The sequence below is a fragment of the Chenopodium album genome, chromosome 3 (assembly GCF_948465745.1).
Source record: "Chenopodium album chromosome 3, dcCheAlbu1.1, whole genome shotgun sequence".
NCBI lineage: Eukaryota > Viridiplantae > Streptophyta > Magnoliopsida > Caryophyllales > Amaranthaceae > Chenopodium > Chenopodium album.
The window spans coordinates 4,939,434-4,966,373 of record NC_137836.1 but is presented as its reverse complement, the minus strand read 5'-3'; the positions used below and the strand labels follow the sequence as shown (position 1 = coordinate 4,966,373).

At 32.1% G+C, this 26,940-nt stretch overlaps 3 protein-coding genes and 1 non-coding gene across 5 annotated transcripts; 2 read left to right on the top strand and 2 right to left on the bottom strand.

Moving 5' to 3' along the window:
* Positions 1-7,132: 7,132 nt before the first annotated feature.
* LOC145623753 (ubiquitin-ribosomal protein eL40z fusion protein-like) lies at positions 7,133-9,427 on the bottom strand. Its single transcript, XM_081676618.1, has 5 exons — positions 9,325-9,427; positions 8,599-8,685; positions 8,356-8,467; positions 8,034-8,100; positions 7,133-7,458 (listed from the first exon to the last, which is right to left on the bottom strand). The coding sequence occupies exons 1-5, from the start codon at positions 9,425-9,427 to the stop codon at positions 7,426-7,428; spliced, it is 402 nt and encodes a 133-aa protein (XP_081532744.1). The 3' UTR covers positions 7,133-7,425.
* Positions 9,428-11,393: 1,966 nt separating this feature from the next.
* On the top strand, positions 11,394-15,320 carry LOC145623752 (UPF0426 protein At1g28150, chloroplastic-like). 2 transcript variants are annotated; one of them, XR_014110219.1, is made up of 5 exons: positions 11,394-11,564; positions 11,678-11,806; positions 14,449-14,675; positions 14,834-14,903; positions 15,242-15,320. XR_014110219.1 is itself a non-coding variant. In XM_081676617.1 (3 exons), exons 1-3 carry the CDS (start codon positions 11,523-11,525, stop codon positions 14,626-14,628), a joined length of 351 nt encoding a protein of 116 aa, XP_081532743.1. In that variant the 5' UTR covers positions 11,394-11,522; the 3' UTR covers positions 14,629-14,788. The 2 variants fall into 2 exon arrangements, 1 of the variants encoding a protein (XP_081532743.1); XM_081676617.1 differs by lacking the exons at positions 14,834-14,903; positions 15,242-15,320 and having other exon boundaries at positions 14,449-14,788.
* Positions 15,247-25,969, top strand: LOC145623751 (uncharacterized). The gene is made up of 3 exons (XM_081676616.1): positions 15,247-15,352; positions 24,476-24,667; positions 25,235-25,969. The coding sequence occupies exons 2-3, from the start codon at positions 24,486-24,488 to the stop codon at positions 25,893-25,895; spliced, it is 843 nt and encodes a 280-aa protein (XP_081532742.1). The 5' UTR covers positions 15,247-15,352; positions 24,476-24,485; the 3' UTR covers positions 25,896-25,969.
* Positions 25,970-26,254: 285 nt separating this feature from the next.
* On the bottom strand, positions 26,255-26,326 carry TRNAK-UUU (transfer RNA lysine (anticodon UUU)). Its single transcript has one exon. It is a non-coding gene; the product is annotated as a tRNA-Lys (tRNA).
* Positions 26,327-26,940: the final 614 nt, after the last annotated feature.

Here is a 26,940-nt window from a genome sequence, read left to right as displayed (position 1 = left end):
TGAAGTGGAAGGAGGAGAGAGAGGGAAAAAGGGAAGGAGTAGGAGGAGAGAGAGAAAGAGAGAGGGGGGGGGGGGAAGAAGGAGGGAGTGGGAGGAGAAAGAGAGTGAGATGGATCTAGAGAGAGAGAAGGGTCCGGATAGAGAAAGAGAGACAGATGAGCTATGAGTAGAGGGATGGGAAGACAAAGAGAGAGAGAGAGAGATAAGGGTTAGAAGAGAAAGAAATAAAGCAATTAAGAGAAAGAGGGGCATAGAGAGAGGGATAAAAAGTGAGATGAGTCGGGAAAGAAAGAGAGAGAGGGAGGCTTACCAAACCGCTCAAATTATACAACAGTGGATAGGAAGGAGAAAAAAGGAACATTAAAAAAAGTTAGTGACTACCATACAAATAAGATCCCCTAATCATTACGTTAATACCACTCCAAACTACGAAACACGATTAAAGCATGAATCTTACATATCTTACCGTCGAAGGGGGGAGGGGGGGGGAAGGCACGTAGCGCGTGCTAAAAAGTAAAGTTATTCCCTCCAACCGTATTATCTAAAAATTGTACATAATTTAATTTAACCAGCAAATAAACTTTAATACATACACATATGATATTTCTCATTCATTTTATACACTTCGTATCAGTTACAAACTCTAACAATAATAATTTTCAATAGAAGAACCACTTGAAAATTTTCTACTTTAAATAGTCTAACAAATAGATATACAATTCTTTTATATATTTTACATTTAATCCATTTTACATAACTTTAGCCTCTAATATTGCATTTCCTTATTACTAATCCTTATTATCACAATCATTTTAAAATAAATCTCTTCGAAAATTATTTAGGTACTTAATAAGAAACCATATTATGTTCTGAAATAATATCTAAAACAATAGTATACTTTTTGAAAAATCATTAAATTCTAACAAATTCTAGATAACTTCACTTATAACAATTGTTTTTCCATACATATATCTCCATAGAAACTTTATCACTATTCCTTGTTAGTACTTACAAATTCTTGTATCCTTGCTATTACAATAACCGAACACAACTACGAATTTTACTTATCTTATAAGCTTTATCACTACCCCTTCTAACAACTTATAAATTAAATTAAAACGCCTCTATAATTACTCAACCTAAACCAAATCACGAAGACCTCAAAAAAGGAACATTTCACGAATCATACTTATCTTGCCGTCGAGGGTGTTGCGCGTGCTCCAACGACTAGTTTTACAAAGTATATAATTATTACTATGCAAATAGATATAATAAAATACCATGCAAATATGCATAAGGTATGCTAATTATATCCTTCAAAATGTGCATTTACATGTTTACCCTTAAAAAGTGAGAGAATACTCTTATGAATAGTTCATGGACATTTATATCCTTAAAAATGTTATTTTACTTATTTACCCCCATTGAATTCAAAAGCCTTAAAATTGTCTCGTGAATCACCAAAATTGATTAATTGATTGTGTTTATTTCAATGTTTAAAGCAATTTTTAGACTCTCTATTTTTATACATTCTCCATATTTTACAAAGTATATAATTATTACTATGCAAATAGATATAATAAAATACCATGCAAATATGCATAAGGTATGCTAATTATATCCTTCAAAATGTGCATTTACATGTTTACCCTTATTAATATGTACAAGTTTTTACTTTGCCTCCATTAATGTTAATTGTTTTTTTTTAAAAAGTTGGCTTTTATTAATGTTAGTTGTTTATATTAAAAATATTTAGAAAAATATGCGGACAATTTTGCTTCTAATGCAAACATTTTTGCCTCCAAAAAATTTTGTTTACATATATTATGTTATCAATGTAACCAAAAACAAAAAATGCTTTCCGAACAAGACTAGCTATGGCGCGCAACGCGCGTTAGCCACCCTTGTCAAGTTAAAATTAAATTTATGAGTAATGAATCAAGTAATGGCTTGTTGGTGGTAAAAATTGCTATTGTTATCGCACATGTAATTGCTTATGTGGTGCCTGTCAATTGATAGGGTGAAAAGGTTTGACTATGTGGCTAAATAAGGAAAAGAAAGTGATACATGGCGGATTGAAACTCCTTACCTTTGAGGTTTAATAATAATATAAACTAGTTTAGTGCCCCGTGTGATGCCCGGGTTATTTATTAAATTTAAAGATACACTTTTTATCTATGTGCCAAATCTTAAATTATGTAATTGATACAAAATTAGTTAGGAATTGATGTGATTTTGTGACAATTTAAATTATGTAGTAGGCATGTAATGACTAATAATAATATTGATGAAAATGCTTGATTTAAAAAATTATAAATTAAAAAAAAAGCTTGAAATATTAGAAATTTCTAAAAATTAGCCAAAAATAAAGTAAACAAAAAAATTGTGATAAACCCGTGGAGTTGACCTGAACTCAAAACTTTGGTATAGCGTGACATTTTTTAACCTGTGACTTTAAGTGACCCATTTTATAATTTGATATTGCATCTTAGATTAAGATAATTATTACTTTAATGTAATTTAAATAGCATAAAATGTGATAATTTTAACTTTTTATACTAAAAATCTCAAAATTTATCATATTCAACCGTTAATGTTCTTAATTATTGAAAAGCAAAAATTATAAAAAGTTGATGATGAATATATTTTTCATTATGTATAAATCACAAAACACGGTCAAAGGAAATTGTGTGAATAATGCTAAAGTCAAATTGTGTCCACTAAAAAATAAAGGAGGTGATATATATTTAATTTTAAAATAAAATGGGAATTTTATTTTATGAGCAAACTCACAATACTTATGTGACTTTTGTAATCAATTTAAAATAACAAATTTTTTTTTCATTTTGTACTCATATTATCTCATTCCTCAGATATTTGGATAATTTTTATAAGGCTATTTTTTAAATAATTTTAATCCTAAATCATTATTCATAGTTTTTTGTTAACTTGCGTATTTTGTAAAATTAAAATAAAATCATCTCAAATCTTAATCGAATTTCAATAGATCCGTTTTGTGTATTTGACATTTTAACTAACTATCCCTTACAACCTAAAAATTGCCGCTACAATTATATACTTCTCTTAGCAGTATTAACTTTTCTTCCTACTTAAAATTGAATTATTCTGATAAATCAATCTTTCTGACAAATGTTTAACCTTACTTTTCTCTCTTTTCGAATACGGAAAAATGATTTGGTCCGATTATAGTTGGCAGAGGGTTATGTTAAACCTCTAGTGATAGGGTTATAATATCCATATTGCTCATATTATTTAGTTCCAATATTGTGTGCAAATAAATAAATTAAACTCTATGTTGAAAATTTTAGAGAATTGTATATTTGGCATATATATAAGTATCCAAGCAAAATATCTAATGTTTATTGTATAGTTTTGAAGATTATTTTAGAGATGACAAATTCAATTTGTACAAAGGTTTTTTTTTTTGTTTTTTTTTTTTAATATAATGTTGATAGGTATTAGCGAATAGATATTTCATAAAAAAAAAAAAAAAAAAAAAAACAAATTGGACAGATGTAAAGTTTAATGTAGCCGAATATAATACAACTATTTTACAATTTCATAAATTACAAATGGTAATGTTTTGTATAATGCAACTATGTACAAATGGTAATGTTTTATATAATGCAACAATATTTTGGTGGGTGGTTATTCATCCATACAACAATTTTGTGAGAGTTATTATTTTACCCAAGCTTTGGTAATATTGTTGCACAAAGCATGTATTTATAGTGAAGTATGTTGATTCTTAACTTATATCACCATTTTTCCTTGCACTAGTTCTAGATTTTTCATATAATATTTAACACAAGAACTATTTACAAGATTTTTCCATACACTATAAATTCTAGTTTTTTCTATTTTATTCTAGATAATCTTCTAAACACGATTTTTCTAGATTACCGTCATGTATCAACAGTTACTGGAGTAGTAACCCAGAGGGTCAAGATCCTTCGTTCCCTGTTCTTCCTTCCTTTTTATGCCCTTCCCTTTTATGCGTCGCGTTGATATATTGATAAATTGGGACTACGTTGACTCTTAATTCAATCTTGTTTTTCTTCCATGCAAAAGCTGAAGCTAAGGAAGGGGCAATTTTTAATCACTAACTAGTGTGTGGCCCGGCGATGTCCCAGTTTGCTAGTTTATACTTGTTGGTTTCGAGTTTAAGTCTTGCTATAAACATTTTTTAGCTGCCAAACGCAATCATTACATAATGGAAACAAATAGTATATAAAACACCAATTAAGTTATCAAAGTTATTAATTATAATTTTGTTGGATAAAAAAAACAATTAATAAATAGTTAAGATGGTAAGACTTGTAACTTAAGACTTGTTGGTCTTAAGTTCAAGTCGAGGAGGGAGCGAGATAAGGAAATACCCATATCATTATGTATATGAGAATACATAATATGACAAACTGAATTGTAATTATTTTGAAAGAAACTAGTATCACGTAAGAGCTTACATAATATGACAAACTTGTAATTATTTTGAAAGTTATTAATACTAGTATCACTAAGGGCCTGTTCCGATTGACTGAACTCAGCTGAACTGAACTGATTAATTAGTGATTTTTAACTACGGATTAGTGATCTTTGATTATTTATTGATTATTTATTACTATACATATGTGTATATACAAATGTACATATTATTATTATTATTATTATTATTATTAATTATTTATTATTATTATTATTATTATTATTATTATTAATTATTGATTATTATTATTATTATTATTATTGTTGTTGTTGTTGTTGTTGTTGTTGTTGTTGTTGTTGTTGTTGTTGTTGTTGTTGTTATTGTTGTTGTTGTTGTTGTTGTTGTTGTTGTTGTTGTTGTTGTTGTTGTTGTTGTTATTATTATTATTATTATTATTATTTATTGATGATTATTATTATTATTTATTGATTATTATTATTAGTATTAGTTTGTTGTTGTTGTTGTCGTCGTCGTCGTCGTCGTCGTCGTTGTTGTCGTCGTCGTTGTAATAAGAGCTTAAAAGAATGAAATTTGGCTTTATATCATTAGCAATATCATTAGACGTAAATTAAGAGCTGAACTGAACTGAACTGAACTAGAACAGGCCCTAAGTTGTGAAATCATTGATAGTTCAATGATACTATAAATGGTTACCACTTTGCTGTTGGTGTAGTGGTGATTAGGACTACACTGAGTAGGAAGAAATTTTGTTCGATCCCCCGCAACAATAATTGGGAGGGGACTGGAACCTAACCACTTAAAACTGATCCCCGAATCCGGATTAGTCCAAAGGATAAACCGGGTGAAACACCAAAAAAAAAAAAAACAAAACAAAACAAAAATGGTATACTTTTGAACCTGATTTATATACCATTAGGTTGTAAAATTGTTCCATTGTTACTTGTTAATGTAATGGTATTGTAAATGCTTACTGTGATACACTAAATTCTTAAACTTAAAGTATCCTATCACTTTTTATTATTCTACAAAAATAACATTATGCCATTGTTATGCAACAAAAATTCCATACTCTTTTTGGCTCTATTTGTTTGCTCCATTGTTAATAAAAGAGGGTCCCTTTAACTTAAAGATTGCACTATATATAACCATGGGACCACAACATTACTCTCTCATAATTAGTTTAGATCCTACTACTAAGGGCCTGTTCTCATAGACTAAACTAAACTAAACTGAAATGAATATTTTATAAGAGAATGAAATTAGGAAATGAACTGAACTGAAAATAAACGTATGAGAACATGTCTAACTATTATGCATGCCTACTACACAATCTGTATAATATACTCCCTCTGTCCCAAAAATATGAGACGTTTTTTTTTTTTTTTTGCTATTGATGCATTAGCTTGCTTTGACTATAATTTTTTTTCTAATATATAAAAATATATTCTATCATAAAATATGTTGTTAGATACTTCCTCCGTTTTTTTAGTTGACACCGTTTGATTTTACACTATTCACATAACACGCTTTGACTCGCTTTTGTGGTTTATAGATACGATAAAACATATTCATGTGAGATCTTGTTTGAATAGTGTATATATATATATATATATATATATATATATCCACTTTTTATAATTTTATAATGTTGATAATTGAAGTTATTAAGGCGTTAAAAGCATGCATTGGCAAGTGTGATAATAGAAAGGTGTCAACTAAAAAAACAGAGGAAGTATGTATTAATATAAAGTTTCATAATATTATAATTTTAAAAATAATTTTCATTAATATTTAAATATATAAAATAGAGTCAAACTAGTGTATTAGCATGTGTGTAATGCTGACTGTGTCATGTATTCTCGAACAACTTAAGTAATTTGTAATTTATTGATAGATAATAGAGCAAATACCTTTTTTTTTTATGGATATGTTTAATTTGTAATATGTTCAATTAGATATAAGATACAAATATGTTCAATTAGATATAAGATACAAATATGGAACACACCTTAATCTTACCTTAATCTTTTGCACAAACTTTTTAAAAAATCTGGTACATCCATTATGAAGATCTCTCAATGTAATCAAAAGTTACCCTTAAAATAAATAAAAGTTACTCAAATATGTATAAAAGTAACCCAATTCAAATAAAAATAATATACACTTTTTTGGTAACGAATCACATTTTAAATGACTAAAATTCAATTAATAGTGATTGAAAGTAATTTTATTATTCTTATAAAACTTTTCTTCTAAAATGACTTAAAGTTACCCTTTATACTGCTTGATGTACACTAATATTAGTGTAAACCGGATATCGATTTAGTGCAACTCAAAATTTTAATTATTTACATAATCTAATTTTGTAGCTATATATATCACTCCCAAGTAAGGCTTGGCTTTGATTATTTATTTTTTTGGACATGAGTTTAATGAACGACAAGTCGACAATAATACTTTGTTTGGATAGGAAGAAATGGAAGGAAGAGAAGAGAAATGGAGGGGGACAAAATCTCTTGTTTGGGTAAAAGATTGGGGGAAGGAAGGGGAAGGAGAGGGAGGGTTTCATTTTCCCTCTCTCTTTAATAACCATAATCTCTCCAAAATTGGAGAGATTTGGAGGGAAAATGGAGCTCACCTCCCCCTCCCTCTCTTTTCCCTTCCCTTCCTCCATTTTTCCTCCCCTTCTTTTCCTTTCTTCTTTGCTATCCAAACAAAGCGTAAAGTAAACAATCGAAGGAATAAGTGTTCTGATAATCGTCAGAATTTATACTTAAACAGTACTGTATTAATGTATTATACGCCCATAAAAGGAGCTAAAAGAGAAAAATAACAAGACAAAATATTAACGGAAGTCTTAATGCATAATTATAAAAAAAAAAAAAAATAATAAATAAAAACAATCACTGTGAAAAATCTCTCTTCTCCGCAAATCCAATCATAAAATGCAAGATTGCTTAAACAAATTTAGATGGCTTTTTAGGTCTCAACTGCAACAAAATAACAAGAAAAAAAAGAATAATATCAGCATAGGTCAAAACCGTTAAATAATCGTAATAGTTAGTACTCTATAACAATCTACTCGTAACAGGTTTTGACAAATAATAATAAATGATAGCTTTAAATCAAGTTTTTTAAGTTTATTTTAGAAGTATTTTTGAGTTTTAATTATACGAGAATTTAATTTTCTAATATATGCTCCTCAATATCTAATCAGTTTAAATTTAATAAATACGTATTTTTATACACAAAATAAATTAATAAGTAAGAGCTTGTTTGGCAAAAACAGGAAACAATAAAAGTGTTTCACTTTTTTGTTGTTCGTTTTGTGGTTCGTTTTCAAAATTATCATTTTAATACTAAGTAAGTCTAAATAATTTTTGATTCATTATGTGACATATATAATATACTTTTATAAAACAAAAAAACAGAAAACAGAAAACCATAGCAATGCCAAACGAACCCTAAGATTTTCTAATTTTTATGCATTTTTTTAATTAGTAAAATTCCAATCCAATCAAACAAATTAATACTCCATATCAAATTATATAGGGAAGAGAATTACATCAGTGCTGTGCCCGCATTTCTTCTTTCTGCACTGTGTAGCCCTACTATGTAGACGAGAATAGCAACTGCAAACCACAACACATTAATTTTAGAAATTATATTACTTTTCATACTTGAATTCTAATAAATAACCTTCTTAACCTTCCCAATTGAAAAGAAAAAATAAAAATGATATTGGATGATTTCTATTTATGAAATCAATTAAAAACGAACCATGTTTGAATTTCTAAACTAAAACTAGAACATGTATGTACTCTTATACATTAATTATTGTATCGCGAGTAAAATAATTAGAAAAGAATGATTATAATTATATATACCTGCGGCAAATCATCTTGTTTTGCCTGTATTGTTTAGCCAATTGAACCAAAGATGGCTCGATATTCATTGGTTTGCCACCTCTAAGCCTCAGCACAAGATGAAGAGTCGATTCTAAGTTACAAACAACAATAACAATGGTTATAATTAACAAAAAATTATAAATTTTTTAATCAAAATAATAAAAATTAGCGTAAGAATTGTATTATTATGCACATAATGATAAAAATAAATAAGAGCAAAACCTTTCTGAATGTTGTAATCCGCAAGAGTACGTTCATCTTCCAACTGCTTACCAGCAAAGATCAAACGTTGCTGATCTGGTGGAATCCCTATACATATTTTAATAAAACGTTGTTAATATGGACGGAAATACGGAATCAAGTTCAAAATTCATTGTAAAAAAAAAAAAAAAAAAAAGTTCAAAATTATTGCAAAAGATCCAAATTAGAAAATATAAATTCCATAAAGCCCTAGCTATATTTTTTAGTCAAATAATTCCAATACCATAAAAAAAAAATTTTAAAAAAAAATCTTTTATGGTAAAAATTAAGAAATTTGATTCCGTAAAGCCCTAGCTATATTTTTTAGTCAAATAATTCCGTAAAGCCCTGGCTATATATTTTTAGTCAAATAATATTCGTTTCAAACCATAAAAAAACAACCTAGACATAATACTTCTGTTGTTTTATTAATATTGCAACAACGAACTTTTTGCACTATTCTTCACTTTTGTTTGAACATATAATATGATTTATACGTTAAGCAAAATATAGTCAAGTGGGATCTTGTTGGATTTGTCTCATAAAATACTTTTACGATATCAACTTTTTATAAACAATTATAGATATTTAGCATATAAAATGTGTATTGGGATGTGTAATTTCACGGAGAAAGTATTATATATGAAAATACGTTACAAAATAATATATACGACAACCACAACACGAATATGAAACGTTAGTAAGTACCTTCTTTGTCTTGGATCTTAGACTTGAGATTGGTAATGGTGTCACTGCTCTCAACTTCAAGGCTAATAGTTTTCCCAGTTAGGGTTCTCACGAAGATCTGCATTTTTTCTTTCTCTTGGTAAATTCAATTGAATTTTTAATTTTACTCGGCTAATTTGATGTTACCTCGTATTTAACGGGAGTTTTTAGGGTTTGTGAAAGAAATTGTAACGCTAGCCTCACTTTATATAAGTTTTTAATACCGGTTTAGTATGTAGATACTAGTTGATCTATATATTGTGTGTATGACAACTCATCATAGTATATTAATGTGATAAATATTTAAATAGTTAATCTTACACCTGTGTATGACAACTTATCATATATTCATAGTATATTAAGGTGATAAATATTTAAATAGTAATCTTATACGTGTGTATGGCAACTCATCATAGTATACTAGATTTTTGGTCCGTTCAATGCACGGGTGGTTATTTGAGTTAATTAATTTCATATGCAGGTATGCTTTTATATGAAGTAATTGTTTTATTTCTAAAACTTAAAAGAAAAAAAGACTTAGGGTAAAAGTGTGAAAGAAGATGAAGAAATTTATTTAGATATATATACTTGAAGATGGTAAGATATGAAAAGATATATTAGTTTAAATTATATCTAAATTAGGGGATGAAAAGACAACTTTTATTATAAATTATATCTTTATGTAATGTGTACTAATTAATTGAATTTTATTTTATTATGGTGGAAATAACACACTTCATTTTCTTACTTGAATTTGCAAGTTGTAATAGGTAAACAATAATTTATAGGGTGTAAATGTCCGCACACTTGCTATTCTTAAGCTTTTAAAAAAAGCAGTTAATATTAATGAAGAAAAATAAGTAAATAAACATTTAAAGGGTAAAATCGTACACATATTATTCATAAGATCATAGTTAAATCATGCTAGAAAAAACTTAGAGACAATCAACATCATATATTCATATTAATAGAGGTAAAAGGGGCTTTTTAGATATTTTATGTGGGTACCGAACTTCACACGATTGAATCTCTTTTGGAATTTCAAAAATTCTAGGTGTTTCTCTCCTAAAAATCTAGAATTTTAAAAAAAATTAGGCGTTTGACCTCCACCCATTTTTTTTCAATAAAAAATTACTTTAACTCTGGCGATGAATCCGATGACTTTACATTCATTCGATGGTGGTTTGTTGGGAGGAGAGACTATCAGATTTGGGTTAGAGTGAAGAAAAACATGGACTACACACAAGAATATATTTGTCCATTCGACCATCTATATCTATATCTATATCTATACTTAGTCTATACTTAGTTAGTATATTTAAAAACAAAAACCATCATCCTTATAATGCCGCATGTACATTTCATTTTTTTCTCCAATGCCACATGTCACCTTATGTAATCTTTATTTTTTTTAATCCCTTTTCTCATATGAAAAAAAAAAAAAAATTTAATTCACTACATGTATAATGATTGAAGGTTGTTTGGTTCACTTTCCTCCAGTTTAATTTCTACTACAATTGCATTTAATTTTCACCTCTTCTTCTCCTATATAAACTATTCATTTGCCAATATAAATATATTAAAAAAATAATTATATATATTATATACCTATTAATAAACCGTGCATTGCACGGGCCAGAAGGCTAGTTCATGTTTAAATGCGAGCGTTACCTAGTAAAATAAGAGCGCTGTTTAGCTTTTCACAATAATAAACGTGTTTTAGACTTTTAGGGGGTGTTTGGTTCGCAAAGTGATATAGGTTGGGAATCAAGAATAGGGTTAAGGTGGTATCGGGCTAGCACTCGATACTTAATACCATGTGTATGATTCAATTCTGAAATGGAATATCATTCCCTTAATTTCATGTATTTGATACATAAGGGAATGGAATGAGCTACTCCGTAGAATTTTCACTTTTACCTCAAAAAAAAAAAAAGAAAGGAGCCAAACACACATCCCCAATATCTAAACCCCATACAGACTTGAGGTATGAGTTTAAAAAATAAATCATATTTTTGACAATCAAACAGTATGAGATGTGGTCATTCTAAAGTCAAAACTATAATCAGCCAACCAAACGCCCCCTTAGTTTTTGCAAGTTTACATTTATCTTCCTCTCTCAATTGACCGGTGAGGTTAGTGGTTAGGGTTCTTGGTTATCGATTGCAATCATCAGAAAAATGGCAAATCTTCTACTCATTTCTCCTCCAATTAGCTCATTGGTAAGCTTCCCTGAGAAATTCTCTTTCATCAATCATTGAATTTTGATTTCCTCTTTCAATTAAATCACTTACTCTCTAGTTCATTGTATAATCTTTAACTTTGTTATTTGCAGTGGACTCCAAAATTTGCCCCCAAAAATTATCAGAAATCATTAATTCATCGGAATTCGCCAAGAACAGTTTCAATTAGAGCTTTCTTCTTTAATCCATCTGATGAACCAATTTTGAAAGAAGCATTTAAGGTTTAATTCCAATTTATATTTATATTACATTGTTTACTGTAATTTGATATTTGAAGTGTATATGTTTTGATTGTTCATCAATTTGTTGACCTGCTTTTTGAATTGTTAAAATAAGCTGAAAATAATGCCTTTGTTAGAATACCAATTTTAGGTTCGAAGAATTACTTCCTTAGGTTACTGGCTTTCGTATTTTGCTCTTAAGTTTTGGAAATTAAAGATGAGAATGCCAATTTAAGGTTCGAAGAATTTCTTCCTTGATCGTGTTTTTAAATTCGATGTTTCCGCCTCTAAAATGTCTGAAGTTTGTTGTTTACACTTGAACAGTTGAACCAAATTGAAAAGACTAAGAAATAAAGTAGTGTACAAATTTTGAATAAAAGCTTCTTACTGTAGGACCTTTGAGTGTGTTGATGTTATTAAGAGTGCAGCACCCTTAGGATTGATGCTGCAAACTTTAATATTTGTGAAATGGTATAAGAAATACGAAGTACGTGTTAAACGTGATTAATACTGACGACTGTTCCTACTCCAAAATGGTCTGAATTGATCCTTTGATCCTAGTGAAACAGAATTCCCTGATCTTGCTCATATACTGAACTCGACGAGTTATTTGTTCCTTTAAGTGGTTGACTTAGATATAGGTGCAAAATTGAGCCTAATTTCGGTGATTCTTTTTGAGCCTAATTGGCATAATTGAGCCTAAGCCTTGAACAGATCTCTGAATCTCAGATCATAATTAGATTAATCAGCCAATTTCGGTGATTCTTTTTGGAGAGATTTTAATAATACCTTAAGTTGTGTACATTCTCACTTATGCATGATTATGGCCAAATTTTCCACTCTTTTGGTTCGTTTTTGCTCGATTTCAAATATTGGTTTGTTCCCGATGAGTAAGATTTCTTACTTTTGTGTCCTTGCAACTTCATGAGCTTAAATTTGATGTTTTCTCTGTTTATTTATTTAATTTTTTAATTTTTTTTTTTTTTTTTTTGTGATTTTTGTATGGAGAAGTAAATCCACTCTAATTATTTTGTTCCTGTTACTACCTTCTTCTCTCTACCGGAAGAAGATAAGAAAATAAATTTGCTGTTACAGTTTTGCTTTGATTACTAAAGTAGTGTTAACGAAAATCCTAGATATAAATGCATTGTAAATTTGTAGAATGACATCCTGCAGGTGTTTTGGTGGTTGTAAAGGATTGTCAAACTATAAATTTAAACTAGATTCTGATTTTATTATTATTATTATTTTTTTCCTTTCCTTTTGCTTAATTTAGTTCCTGAACTTCATGATTAAGGGTTAGAAAGTTACATTTTCCTATCCATGTTGCTAAAGCAATGAAATAATATGACGGGACAGAGCTAAAAAATTACTTAACAGGCATTATATCTTACCTCCTACCATCTTAGCTTATTGACACCTCAGAGTCGCTCCCCTCCTAATCAAAATAAATGAATTATCTCCAGGTATATATGGAATAACTTTTACAGTGAAGCTGTCGTAGTATCTTACCTCCAACCATCTTAGCTTATTGACACCTTAGTGCCGCCCCCTCTCCTAGTCAAAATAAAAGAATAATCTCCAGATATATATGGAGTAACTTTTACAGTGAAGCGGTCATAATTAGTTCCTTTTCAGGAAAGTTGAACACAAGCATTGGCTTGGTGCTGCTAACTTGCTAAGCCAACAAAAGAACACACTTCAGTGAGACTTTTGGTTCAGTCCATTGCAGCTGACCAAAACAGTAAATATTGTGGAAGGATGACTAGTCATTGTTTAGTGTAATTATATAAGAAAATATAAAAAGTTATGCAGATTGGAATGAGTTAACCAATTGGTCCTGTGTTTCACTGATGGATGAATGTCTGGATGATTACCAAGTAAGATCCTTGAAAGCCAAAAGTCTGGACTCTGGGGCACGCTGTTGATACGATGCAGAACTACATTCTGCAGGCACGCTATTGATAGATTACTAATTTATCTCTGTTTTACCAAATTTGTACAACTCTTCAAGAGAATGTGGCAAAAGTAAGTGGAGTCAAACTATATATGAATTACTCCATATTATGTAAGCTGAATGCTGTTTATATTACTAGGCTTTCTGCTGGCAAATGTTTTTTATTGTCTGCTTGTATATAACTGAGGGTCGAAAAGGAAGGACAATCCACCCTCCTCCCAAATACAAAAATAAAAAATAAAAAAAAGAAAGAAGGAAAGGAGAATGAAAAAACACATCTGCACGATTAGAGGGGTAATGGCAGGGGAGCAAAATAGAGCAGTTCAGACATCGGTTCAACTAGGCTCAGTATCTTGGTTGCTTTAAATTGTCATGCTCCATGACTATCATTTTATCCCACTATCAGCACTATGCTTAAATATTGGATCCTGTATGTATGTTCTCTGTTAGCAATAACACTGTACTTGCTTTGATGTGGGTTTTTTTTATTTATTATTTTTATTTTCTAGGGTACTTAAAACGACTTACAGCTCTCAAAATTGCCATGTTGTCTTTTTTTCCCTATGATATTTCAAAAATTTTTAATGCCATTATTCCATGACAACACACATAGAAATGCATAGTCATATACTTTGTATGTGCAGCACTGTTTATAATGATTTAAGCTTCAAAATTGTCTTTTCAGGAACCTGTGGCATTCATGGGTGGAATGTTCGCAGGCCTTCTTAAGCTCGACTTGAATGAAGAGCCCCTTAAGGAGTGGGTAAACAAGACAGTCGAAGCTTCTGGAATTACCGAGGAAGAAATTGATGCCCAAGGACCAGACGTAGAAGAAGAATCTCCCCAACAGATAGATATTGAGTGATTTGAGTTAATAATTCTGTCCGCACTACAATTCGACACCTATAATTTGTAAGATATTTGTAATATGTATTGTGTATTTGTTCATTAGCACTGCAATGTAATAAACTTTTGTACATCCTTATCTGCAATTTAAAAAAATATATTTTCATATTTGGTTCAAATGATTCAAACTCTCATGTTTTGTGCTTCTGTTATTTTGCCAACAGGTTCAAACGAAGTATTATTTTACGCTTGTGCCAGCTCTCTAATGTAAGAAATACTCAATACATGAGAACGGTGAGTCAATGACTAGCCACTTTTCCTGGCTGCGTTTGCCATTTCATGAGAAGTAAAATTGGATCGATCCAAGAACTTTAATTAGAATACATACAGATATGAAAAGATTATGTACTTAAATGACACATAGTTGCTATTGAAACATCATAGCGAATTTGTTTCTAAGATAAACAAAAAAATCACGAGCAAATACGATTATCAAACCTGCTAAAGTGGGAAAATAAGTTGAACATGGGCAAGATTAACCTCAGAATACACTTAGCTATATTATGAATAAGATACAAATATGCCTTGAAAGCTAGATTGTTTATATGAATTGTATCCAATCTTTGAAATAGGTTTATAAGTGCTCGAGGAAAGGAAGGCAGGAGGAAGAACACCCCCGAATTCATCCTCACTAGTCAGTCTCTTGCATTCCTGGTTCGACCTCTCCTCATTTGTTTTCATTGGTAAGCTCTCACGCATAAACCTTTTTTTTCATAAAAAAATTGCTAGCATTAATCTGGTTTGCAGAGTTTTGGATATATTTTACAATCATAGGTTTTGAATATTTTACGATCATATCTTTACCTATTATATTTTACAATCTCTGTTAGTCTGTTCATAGGTTTTGGATGCATTTTACACTTACAGCTTTACCTATTATATTACTTCTTATATATCATCTCACTAGATTAAACCCCGTGCAATGCACGGTTATTAAATAATCTAATGACAATAATTTTTACCAAAAATAATTGATATAAATATTATAAATTGACTTAGTAGTAAAAAGTTTGAAATATTGTGAAAAAAATTAATTAAACACGTTATAGTTACAATGAGCAATTCGATATTTAAGGACATTTATTTTAGATTTTATACAAACTAAAAGTCATAATTTAATTACAATAAGTTTTGTTTAGTAACTGGTTTTGGAGGGAAAAATTTTTATAATATTTTGCCAAGTGTTCTCTAAGTTTCGCCTTTAGTATAATGTAATTGATGATTAGGTTTTTATGAACACGTACGTTTTATTTTTTGTGTCTCAAATCCGTCCCAAATAACCAAAATAACCCCCAAAACTTCTAAATAACATGTTTTGACATGAAAATAAAAGAATTTTTTTTTTCTGAACGGCAAGTGGTAAAAAGTACAATATTTAGAATTTTTTTGTGGTAAATTAAAACTTTGAGAAGTTTTGGTATTAAAAAAATAATTTCTTGATTTTTTTTTGGTGAGAAAAGTCAAAATATCCTACCTATTATGAAAAATTTCATAGATATTATGTTATTTTATACAGAGTGAATATTTTCTTTACCTATTATGTTATGTATAAACTTATTAGGAATTTTACTGTTCATAGGTTTTGGATATATTTTACAATCAAATCTTTACCTATTTGGAATTTTACTGTTTGTAGATTTTGCATATATTTTACAATCATATCTTTACCTATTATATAACTTCATACATTTATTTTTACATATATTATGCTATTTAATAAATTATCTTTACATATTTCATTAATTTATATAAATTGACAAGGATGAATGAATACTTATATAAACAAAGGATTCCTGCATGGTGTTGGTCATATCATACATATCGAAAAGCTAAAAGCAAAAACCTTGCAAATAACCATGGAAATCAAGTTTCAATTAAATGAAGTTCGAAACAATCTCGGTGTTTAATATTTTAAGAGGGATGAAAAGAACAATGCACGGAAGCTATAAAACAGAAACTCAAACTTATAATTTTGATATATTCACACGATGAAATCAACTTACATAAGAGCAACTCCAATGGTTGCTTTTAGGGACTAGCTTGCAATTTTAATAATTTTCAAGCTAAAGCCAAACCATTGGAGGATAGTTTAATAATTAGCTTGGCCAAACTAATGCCAAGCAAATTAGCTTAGAAATTAATTGTCTCTAATAAAATACTAATTATTTGAAAAATAAAGCTGAAAAATCTAAATGCCTAATTAGCTTAACTATTGTGGCATAAATTAACTAGAAGGAAGAATAGCTTTGCAATTAGCTTGCCGTTGGAGTTGCTCTAATGGCATTTAAATAGAACGAAAAATCTAACTAATGGGTCCTATAATTTAGGAACATTATCCCACTAACATAGTAACATTACTCCACTAACCCAATGATATACTCTTTGACTAATTCATAACAATCCACTTAACTAGACTCCTAAAATTATTCAAATATAATTAACCCACATACACTCGTTGGTTAGGAACAAAAATCTATACAATCTCCCTCGATAAACACCGTATCCTCACTGTTTTCACCGCTTGCGCAGTAACAGCCAAAGAATGGTTCACTGACATCCTCAAACACCATCCACCTTCTTCTTGCAACAGCTACTCCATCATTGTAGGTTTCACCGCGGAAACTGAATTAACAACCAGTCGTAATGATCGTCCTTACGATTCAGTCTCTATATGCGTCGGAAATCAGTGCCTCATATTCAGCACAGATACCGAACATTATTACAATTATGATACTCGTGACGTTTGCGTTCTCCGCTCCTTCTTTTCAGACCCTCTTGTGGTAGTAATTGGCCAAAACATGGATCACGTTGCAAAGAAACTTGAACTTGACCTCGATATCAAGTTCCACAACTCCTTTGATGTCAACAAGCTTGCTTCCATTGTGCACCCTCCTCTGAAGTTGATGAAGGTGAAGATAATGATCGCGTGCACTACAAAAATCATGGACTCGACGATCTTGCTAGGGTCGTGTTGGGTAAACAAGTGCCTAGGATTAATGGAGGGGAGTAAATTGTAGCCAAGTGCTGAACAGTGGTACTTCTGTCAACGCTAATTTTTTGAACAAGAAGTCATATCATGATATTTGCAGCTATGAATATGCTGTGATTGTAACTCTTGATGCTGGTCTGCTTTACGCACTTGGTGATAAACTTCTTTGTGGATATGCCGATTTCCATCCTTACTCTGGTATTTCCAAATCCAAGAGGAAGAAGTGGAACAAGAAAAGAAGATTAAAATGAAAAATAGTAGGACTAAAGGCATTTTTGAGGAATTATGAGATTTTTAGAGATTGAGTTTGGTATTAGCATAGTTGGTTAAAGAATTTAGAATGATAACAATTAGAATTGAACTTTGTTCACATTTGTTTTTTGAGATTCTTCAATTTTGCCTACAATAGATCCAACTGCTACTAATGTTAATTATTGTTATTGTAAGATCCAACTTTTATAATAAGAACATTTCAGTAAAAATAATAAGATGTAACTTTTACAATGTAGTGAAAATAATTTCATTTCAATAAAAATAATTTCAGTTTAGCAAAATTTAATAACTATAAAGAAGAAATATAATAGAATATCGGTAAAAATAATTTCAGTTTAGTAATTAATTTCAATTCTTAAAAATAATTTTTATTCAAGAAAAATAATTTAAGTTAAATAAAAATTATTTCAGTTAAGCAAAAATAAGATGAAGTGAACGAAACCTAATTGCTAGTTTGGTTTATAAAATAATTTAATCAATTCAGTAAAAATAATTTCAGTTCAGCAAAAATAGGGTGAAGTGAACGGGTCTTAGGGCTTGTTCACATTTACTTAATTTCACTTTTGTTCACATTTACTTAATTTCACTTCAGCTCCAATCAGTTCAATTCTGCTCTATTCAGTTCAGTTCAGTTTAGCTTCTAATTTCCCTTTCTCATAAAATATTTATTTCAGTTCAGCTCACTTCAGTAAATGTAAACAGGCCCTTAGCCATTATTTTCTTTAATGATGTAATATAAAGTATAATAAAATAAAATAAAAAATTTAAAAAAAAGTGCATTTTCAACTTTTCAATAAATTTCTGCAAAATTTTTAATGACAAATATAATTCCAAAATTATTAGGTTTAAAATTTGGGTGAATTATGTGAATAAGATTTTGGCAGAGTATATTGTTAGATTATGTAAATGATCTAGTATGTAATTAGTTTGTAAATTACTAGTTTAGCCTTAACCCTAACCTAGCTTACGCTTGTATTATATATTGTTTCATGATCAATGAGAAAGGCACGGCAAAATATTCTCATATTCTCTCATGGTATCACGAGTCTAGGTTTTTCAATCCGAAACCCTAACTCTCTTCCACTCATCTAATCTTCTTCTTCTTTTCTTCTCTAATGGCTGATTCTAGCAAGCTACATCCGGCCACACTTGTTAGCAACATCAAGACATGTATTCCGGTTACTCTGGATTACAAGGGCACTCAATACAACCTTTGGAGAACTCTCTTTCAACTTCACTGCCGCGCAAATATGGTAATTGATATTATCATTCCTCCACTGGTTGATCCCTCTGCTAAGAAACCCGAACCTTCTGCTGCTGAATTGGCTTTCTCGCAACGTCTTGATGACCTTGTCCGTCAATGGATATATGGGACAATATCCATTGATTTGCTCAACACCATTGCCGACCCCGATGACAAAGCGGTCGACGCTTGGAAACGTTTGGAGAATTTCTTTCTAAATAACAAGGCTGCTCGTGCTATGACCCTTGATGCGCAATTCACAAACACCAAGCTTGAACAGTTTGATGGTGTTAAACCGTACTGCTCACATCTGAAAACCCTTGCGGATAATCTGAGGAACGTTGGAGATACGGTCTCTGATCATCGAATGGCTCTGCAATTATTGAAGGGTCTCACCGATGACTACAAATCCTTTCGATCCTCTGTTCGACACCTCAATCCGCTACCTTCCTTTGAGGCATTGCGCTCCATGCTTGAATTGGAAGAGCAGAGCAATGCATCTGATATTCCAGATTCCGGTGAGGAAGCTCTCCTCTCTCAAACCTCGCAACCAGCGTCGTTTCCGCAACAGGGGAGGGGTATTTCCGCGACTGACTCTGCTCGTGGAGGTGCGCCACCTGCTCGCGGTGGTCGGAAAATTAAAGGGAAGGGTGGTAAGAAGAGCAGCGCCGGCTCCGGTGGCCGGCACAACCAGTCCCAGCAGTCAGCACCGCAAGCTCAGCCCTCAGCGCAGCATTCTCACTCGGGGCAGCAGGGGTGGATGTATCCCCCCCCTTGGGCTTATTGGTCTCAGCCACCATGGGCCACTCCCCCATGTCCGTACCCTTCACAGGGTCAAGGCCCAATGCAGTGGGGTGGGAGGCCTCAATCACAGCAGCCCGGTCTTCTCGGTGCTCGTCCACAGCAAGCATATTTCATGTCATCTCCTCCTCCTTCTTCCTCGGGATATGTGCCAACCAACATCGAGCAAGCTATGCATACAATGTCTCTTGCCGACCCGAATTACTACATGGATACCGGTGCTACTTCACATATGACAAACTCTCAAGGTAACTTGTCGTCATATTTTCATTTGAGCAAAAATAATAATAATAATATTATTGTTGGTGATGGTAGCAAAGTTCCAATTCATGGTTATGGTCACAAATCCTTAAACCGAAACACACTTCACCTCAAAAATGTCCTACACGTGCCTAAACTTGTCAAAAATCTAATTTCTGTTAGAAAATTCACTATTGATAATCATGTGTCAATTGAATTTGATCCGTTTGGGTTTTCTGTGAAGGATTTGCAGACGGGGAGCAAAATAGTGAGATGTAATAGCCATGGCGATCTTTATCCCTTCTTCAATGATCGTCAAGTCATTTCCAATTCTATTCCGTCAGCTTTTACAGTTGTTTCTCCTAGTGTGTGGCATTCCCGTTTAGGTCATCCGGGAAATGCAATTCTTAGCTCTTTACGTAGTAGTAAACTCATAAATTGTAATAAGGCTACAAATCACGTTTGTCATTCTTGTCCTTTGGGAAAGTTAATGAAATTGCCATTTTATGATTCTATGTCTTTTACTACTATGCCCTTTGATATTGTTCACAGTGATTTATGGACTTCTCCCATTGTTAGCTCTCTTGGTCACAAATTTTATGTTCTATTCCTTGACAATTACACGAATTTTCTTTGGACTTTTCCTATCTCATCCAAATCCCAAGTTCACAACTTGTTTCTTCGTGTACGAACATATATTAAGACTCAATTTGAAAAAGAAATAAAAGCTTTTCAATGTGACAATGGCACGGAATTTACCAACACTCCATTTCAAAAATTTTGTGAACAACATGGCATGACCTTTCGCTTCTATTGTCCATATTCTTCTCCTCAAAATGGCAAAGCCGAAAGAAAAATCAAAACGATCAACAATGTTGTTCGTACTCTTCTTAGTCATGCCTCCATGCCTCCTACCTTTTGGCATCATGCTTTAGAAATGGCCACATACCTTCATAACATCATTCCTACCAAACTCCTAGGCTATAAATCTCCGACTCAAATTCTATATCAAAAACATCCCGCTTATTCTCATCTTAGGGTGTTTGGTTGTCTTTGTTACCCTCTATTTCCTTCCACTAAAATTCACAAGCTTCAATCTCGTTCTACTCCTTGTGTTTTTATTGGTTATCCGTCTAATCATAGGGGCTACAAGTGTTTTGATATCTCGAGTCGTAAAATTATAATAGCTAGGCATGTTTGGTTTGATGAGTCGGTTTTCCCATTTTCTAAAATTCATACCCCAAATGAACATACTTATGATTTTTTGGGTGATGCCTTAGGTCCTCTTCCTCTTCCTATCTTGCGGCAGCATCAGGAGCAGCCTGCTGCTACCTCACCCACACGGGATCCAGCAGGCGCTGGAGTGGGGAGGGTACAGCAAGCTGCTGCGTCTGCTCAGCCCGCACAGCCCCCTGCCCCACACAGCGCGGTGAGCGAGGTAGTGCAGCAGCAGCACGAACCCTCCTCACCACGTTCTCCCACTGCTGCCTCACCCTTATCACCCCCTTCTCCTCTTGCTGCCACCCCTGTGTCACCACGGCAGCTTGCTGCCACTTCTTCCCCATCATCACAGCCGCATCTTTCCCCTCCTACTCATGTTCCCGCACCATCCCCAATGCCCACGCACTCCATGGCTACTTGTAGCAAGCATGGGATTGTGAAACCAAATCCCAAATACCAAGACCAAACACATCATACTACCACCTCCATATCACCCATTCCAAAGAACCCGGTTACCACTCTTCGTGACCATAATTGGAAAATTGCTATGCAGGAAGAATATGATGCTCTTATTGAAAATGGTACTTGGAAATTGGTTCCGCGACCACCGAATGTGAACATAATTCGGTCATTGTGGATTTTTCGGCATAAGACTAAGTCTGATGGGTCTTTTGAGAGGCATAAGGCTCGCCTTGTTGGTGATGGTAAAACTCAAAGGGAAGGCATTGATTGTGATGAGACTTTTAGCCCGGTTGTTAAACCGGCTACTATTCGGGTGGTTCTTAGCATTGCTTTGGCCAAGTCTTGGCAAATTCATCAATTGGACGTCAAAAATGCTTTCTTACATGGTAATTTGAATAAAACGGTTTACATGTATCAACCTATGGGATTCAGAGATCCTAATAAACCTGATCATGTCTGCTTATTAGACAAGTCACTTTATGGTCTCAAACAGGCACCCCGTGCGTGGTACAAACGGTTTGCAGATTTTGTGGCTACTATTGGCTTTGCTAATAGCAAATCTGATACCTCTTTATTCATCTATCACCATGGTAATGATACTGCTTATCTACTTCTATATGTTGATGATATTGTGCTTACTGCTTCATCGGAATCTCTCCGCCGACATATTATTTCTCGGCTCAGCTCTGAATTTGCAATGAAGGATTTGGGTCCTCTGAGTTATTTTTTGGGTATTGCTGTTACTAGAGGTAAAAGTGGTCTATTTTTATCTCAAAAGAAGTATGCGCAGGAAATTTTGGAAAAAGCAGGAATGGCAAATTGCAAGCCTTCGGCTACTCCTGTTGACACCAAAGGCAAATTGAGTACTCAGGAGGGTGCTCTGTATGACGATCCTACTTCTTATCGGCGCCTCTGTGGTGCTTTGCAGTACTTGACATTCACCCGACCAGATATCTCTTATGCAGTTCAATAGGTTTGCTTATTTATGCACTCGCCCCGTGTTAAGCACATGAATGCGTTGAAACGCATTCTATGATACATTAAGGGTACGACAGATTTTGGTTTACAACTGCATAAATCTCCTATTTCTACCCTTGTGTCATACACGGATGCAGATTGGGGAGGGTGTCCGGATACTCGTCGTTCCACATCGGGGTATTGTGTATACCTTGGTGACAATCTGATTTCTTGGTCTTCAAAACGCCAACCCACTTTGTCTAAGTCTAGTTGTGAAGCAGAGTACAGAGGGGTTGCCAATGTGGTCTCAGAATCCTGCTGGATTCGCAATTTGTTGCTCGAGCTATTTCTTCCTATTTCGAAAGCAACATTGGTTTATTGTGACAATGTTAGTGCGATTTATCTCTCTAGTAATCCGGTTCAGCATCAGCGCACTAAACACATTGAGATGGACATTCACTTTGTTCGTGAGAAAGTTCAAAGGGGCGAAGTACGTGTCCTACATGTGCCTTCCCGATACCAGATTGCAGATATCTTCACCAAAGGTCTGCCTAAGGTTTTATTTGATGATTTTCGGGACAGTCTAAGCGTTCATGGTCCTCCCGCTTTGACTGCGGGGGAGTGTTAGATTATGTAAATGATCTAGTATGTAATTAGTTTGTAAATTACTAGTTTAGCCTTAACCCTAACCTAGCTTACGCTTGTATTATATATTGTTTCATGATCAATGAGAAAGGCACGGCAAAATATTCTCATATTCTCTCATATATAAATAAATAAATAAAATATATTGTATAATTTAGCTTCCTAAATTGAAATTTGCCAGAAGTACATAGTCAAGAAAATCTGAAAATAAGATTTTTTTTTTTTTTTTTTTTTTTTAACCTCCTTTTCCTTGAATTGTAAGTAATGGGTCTTAGAGAAGGGATATGAGTCGGTGATTGGTAATGGTTGAAACATAAACTTAAACTTTATCACTGAGCTAAGATGGCAAAATCTTTTATTTTATCTAACATTAATTATAAACTTTGTTGACTTAAAATAGGGCTACTAATCTTTCCAAAAGTTTTATTTTCCCTTAATCTTGGTTATGTTTCCTAATAGTGTTTGGTTTCCTATTTCAATTTTACTAAAGTTTATCATAAATAATAGTCCAATCGAAACAATTTAACATCATCAAATCAATAGATTTCATAGAAGAAAAAAAAAAACAAAAAAACATTACAAGAATCTTTATTATAAAACCCAAGTAGCCTATCGTAGTTCAAAATCAATGGCATCCAAAATTAGTTTAAGTGTCGTGCCCAAAAACGATTCGTATGATGAAGAAAAAACAAGAATCATGGAGCTTCCAAAAGAATTGTTGACAGACATAATATGCAGACTTCCAATTAGTAGTCTTTATAACATGAAAATGTTACATGATAAAGAGTTTCATAGTATAATTTCAGACCCAAAGTTTCCTCAATTTTATCAAATGTACGATAATATTCATCCATGTAGTTTCATAGCGTATACATCATCCTTGTATGATACAAGGATGTCCTTAATTGAGTATGACTCCAATCGTAACGACTTCATCATAACCCGTCTTAACATGGAATTCGTACCTGCATTTAGTAGAAAGGATATGATGATGCTGCAAAGACTTGAAGTTTTGGCTTCGTGCAACGGTTTGTTCCTTGTAAGGTTATGGTGGTATGATGAGCATTATTATTATAATGCTCGTGCTGAGACGTTCATGTTCCTTGTAGATCCTATCAATCGTTGTTACCTCATGATTCCTCAAATTATTGAATTATCAACAACGAGGTTAGTGGTTAATTGATACTCTTATCTCAATTCAATCTCGATCAAGTTAGTTGAACATAATTTCTTTTACAATTTTTAAAATTGTGTATAGTATATAAACCAAATTATTAAATAATTTTAACATACAAACTTTTACATATGTTGTTTTCAAGACTACAAAAATCATTATGGCTCGCATATTCTTAAATACGTTTTTTTTATTTGACCTATTTTTTTTATTACGCTTCTTGATGCAAAACTTTAACCATCAATAGCTTTCATTATCTATATAATAAGTAAAAATTATACTGAGTATAAGTTATATATTATAATTTTTTTTTTGAAGCAATATATATTATAATTTTACTTATTAAGATAAAATAAAAAAAGATCCAACATGAATACATTTTTTAATATTTTTTATTCACAAAAGATGGTCAAAAGAAGGATGATGATTAGTGTAAAAGTCAAAACGGGTCAAGTAAAAAAACAGAGGAAGTAGTTTTTATTTAAATTTTATTAGGTAGAAATTTTTTTTTATAATTTTTACCAATTGAAATTTAATTAATTGATTTTTACTTGCCACAGTTTAGAAAGGTATGCATTTGGTTACGTCCCTAAAATAGGAAAATATAAGGTGGTCAGATTTTTGGAGAAAAGCTATGAGATCCTCACAATAAACAACGATGACAAATTCGAATGTACAAATTGGAGAAGAAGAATCATTTCACATGATCATCCGTTATATCGCGAGTACACTGAGAATAATATTATTCATAAATTTAAAAATCCAGTGGTTTGGGAAGGTTCTTTGTATTGTCTTGTGGATGGAGACACTAAAATTCTAAAGCTAGACATGGAAAAGGAGGAACTTGAGTTAGTCTCTACGCCAAGTATCGTGCTCGATTCGGGTTTTTGCGGAGGGTCTTTAGGTGTGTTGGGAGAGTCTCTCTACATAGCTATAAACAGGTTTGGCGATGAAGGTGTGGAAGTTTGGATGATGGAAGAGTCTTGGAGAAAGGCATTTGTAATAGGTGAATCTCAATGTAATAAGTTTGATCATCCATTTGAGATTATTCGAGTATATGATGATGGAAAGATTTTGATCTACTCCTCTAATTCTAAAAAGTTGTATCTTCTTGATCCGAAAGATGAAAGGAGTGAAGAAAAGTCTATTGAGATACAAGGAATGGGTTTTCTGGATGATATCAAATTTGTGCCTAGTTTCCTGCCTTTAAAACATGTATGATGCATCATCTATATAGTGGTACTTAACGTGTTTGTAGGTTAATTTCGAACTTTTAAAAAAAATTGATTTTGTAATATCAGGCAATTGTAATTTTGTTTTTAAGGAGTTATATCTATCTATTTTTTAAAAAACTACAATTATATTTATCTATTGTTTGCTTAATATTACGGACTACGGAGCAGTAAAAACCTTGGTTGAAGAAAAAAAAATACAAAACCTTGACTCAAACCAATTAATTAAGCCAAAAACCTAATGTTTGCTTAATAGTAAAATAAAACCCTGAATCAAATCAATTAAGCTTTTTTTTTGAGGAAGTCAAATGAATAATTCGAAACAAAACTGTTCAACATTTTAAAAAACGCCGTCTGTGGGGATCGAACCCACGACCACGTGGTTAAAAGCCACGCGCTCTACCACTGAGCTAAGACGGCTCAACTTTATTTCTTATAACTGAACATACGTTATAAACAGGTACTTTCGATCTATCACTAAACCGCTACACTTTCCTATAGTTTTACTCGTAACTTTCCTTAAGTTAAATGTTTCCCAAATAAAGTTTTTATTCTTCAATTTTTTATTATTTTTTTAATGACAGTTTAATAAGATTAAATTCTTATGATTTAATTAAGTAAATCGACTACAATTTACTGTTTAATACCATTTTATTTAACAGTAAACTAGATAAACTTAGATTTAGCATACACCAATTTTTATTAGACTTTCCTAAAGTTTACAGTTCTTATGTACTCCCTCCGTCCCAAATTACTCGCAACGGTTTGACGTTTTGCACTATTCACACATCTCCCTTTGACCATCTTTTTTAACTAGTATATGAAAGTCAATTTAATCATGTAACATGTTGTTGGGTCTATTTTAATGTATAGTTTCTTAATATAAACTTTTTATAACTTATATAAATATATAATAAAAGATATCAACGGTCAAACATGTGCATCGGCAAGCGTGTCCAGTCAAAATGTTGCAAATAAACCGGGACAGAGGGAGTAGTTTTTTTTTTTACAGTGTGTTTCTGATGCGGCTGGTC

What these genes read in the sequence shown, in the direction of transcription:
- LOC145623753 (XM_081676618.1), bottom strand. Translation starts at nt 9,427, where the DNA reads ATGCAGATCTTCGTGAGAACCCTAACTGGGAAAACTATTAGCCTTGAA. An exon ending in GGATTACAACATTCAGAAAG is followed by an intron (nt 8,468 to 8,598) that starts GTTTTGCTCTTA and finishes TTTGTAACTTAG; the next exon opens with AATCGACTCTTCATCTTGTG. An exon ending in AACAAGATGATTTGCCGCAG is followed by an intron (nt 8,101 to 8,355) that starts GTATATATAATT and finishes TGTGGTTTGCAG; the next exon opens with TTGCTATTCTCGTCTACATA.
- LOC145623751 (XM_081676616.1), top strand. Translation starts at nt 24,486, where the DNA reads ATGATGATGCTGCAAAGACTTGAAGTTTTGGCTTCGTGCAACGGTTTG. An exon ending in ATTGAATTATCAACAACGAG is followed by an intron (nt 24,668 to 25,234) that starts GTTAGTGGTTAA and finishes TACTTGCCACAG; the next exon opens with TTTAGAAAGGTATGCATTTG.
- LOC145623752 (XM_081676617.1), top strand. Translation starts at nt 11,523, where the DNA reads ATGGCAAATCTTCTACTCATTTCTCCTCCAATTAGCTCATTG. An exon ending in CTCCTCCAATTAGCTCATTG is followed by an intron (nt 11,565 to 11,677) that starts GTAAGCTTCCCT and finishes TGTTATTTGCAG; the next exon opens with TGGACTCCAAAATTTGCCCC. An exon ending in TTTTGAAAGAAGCATTTAAG is followed by an intron (nt 11,807 to 14,448) that starts GTTTAATTCCAA and finishes TTGTCTTTTCAG; the next exon opens with GAACCTGTGGCATTCATGGG.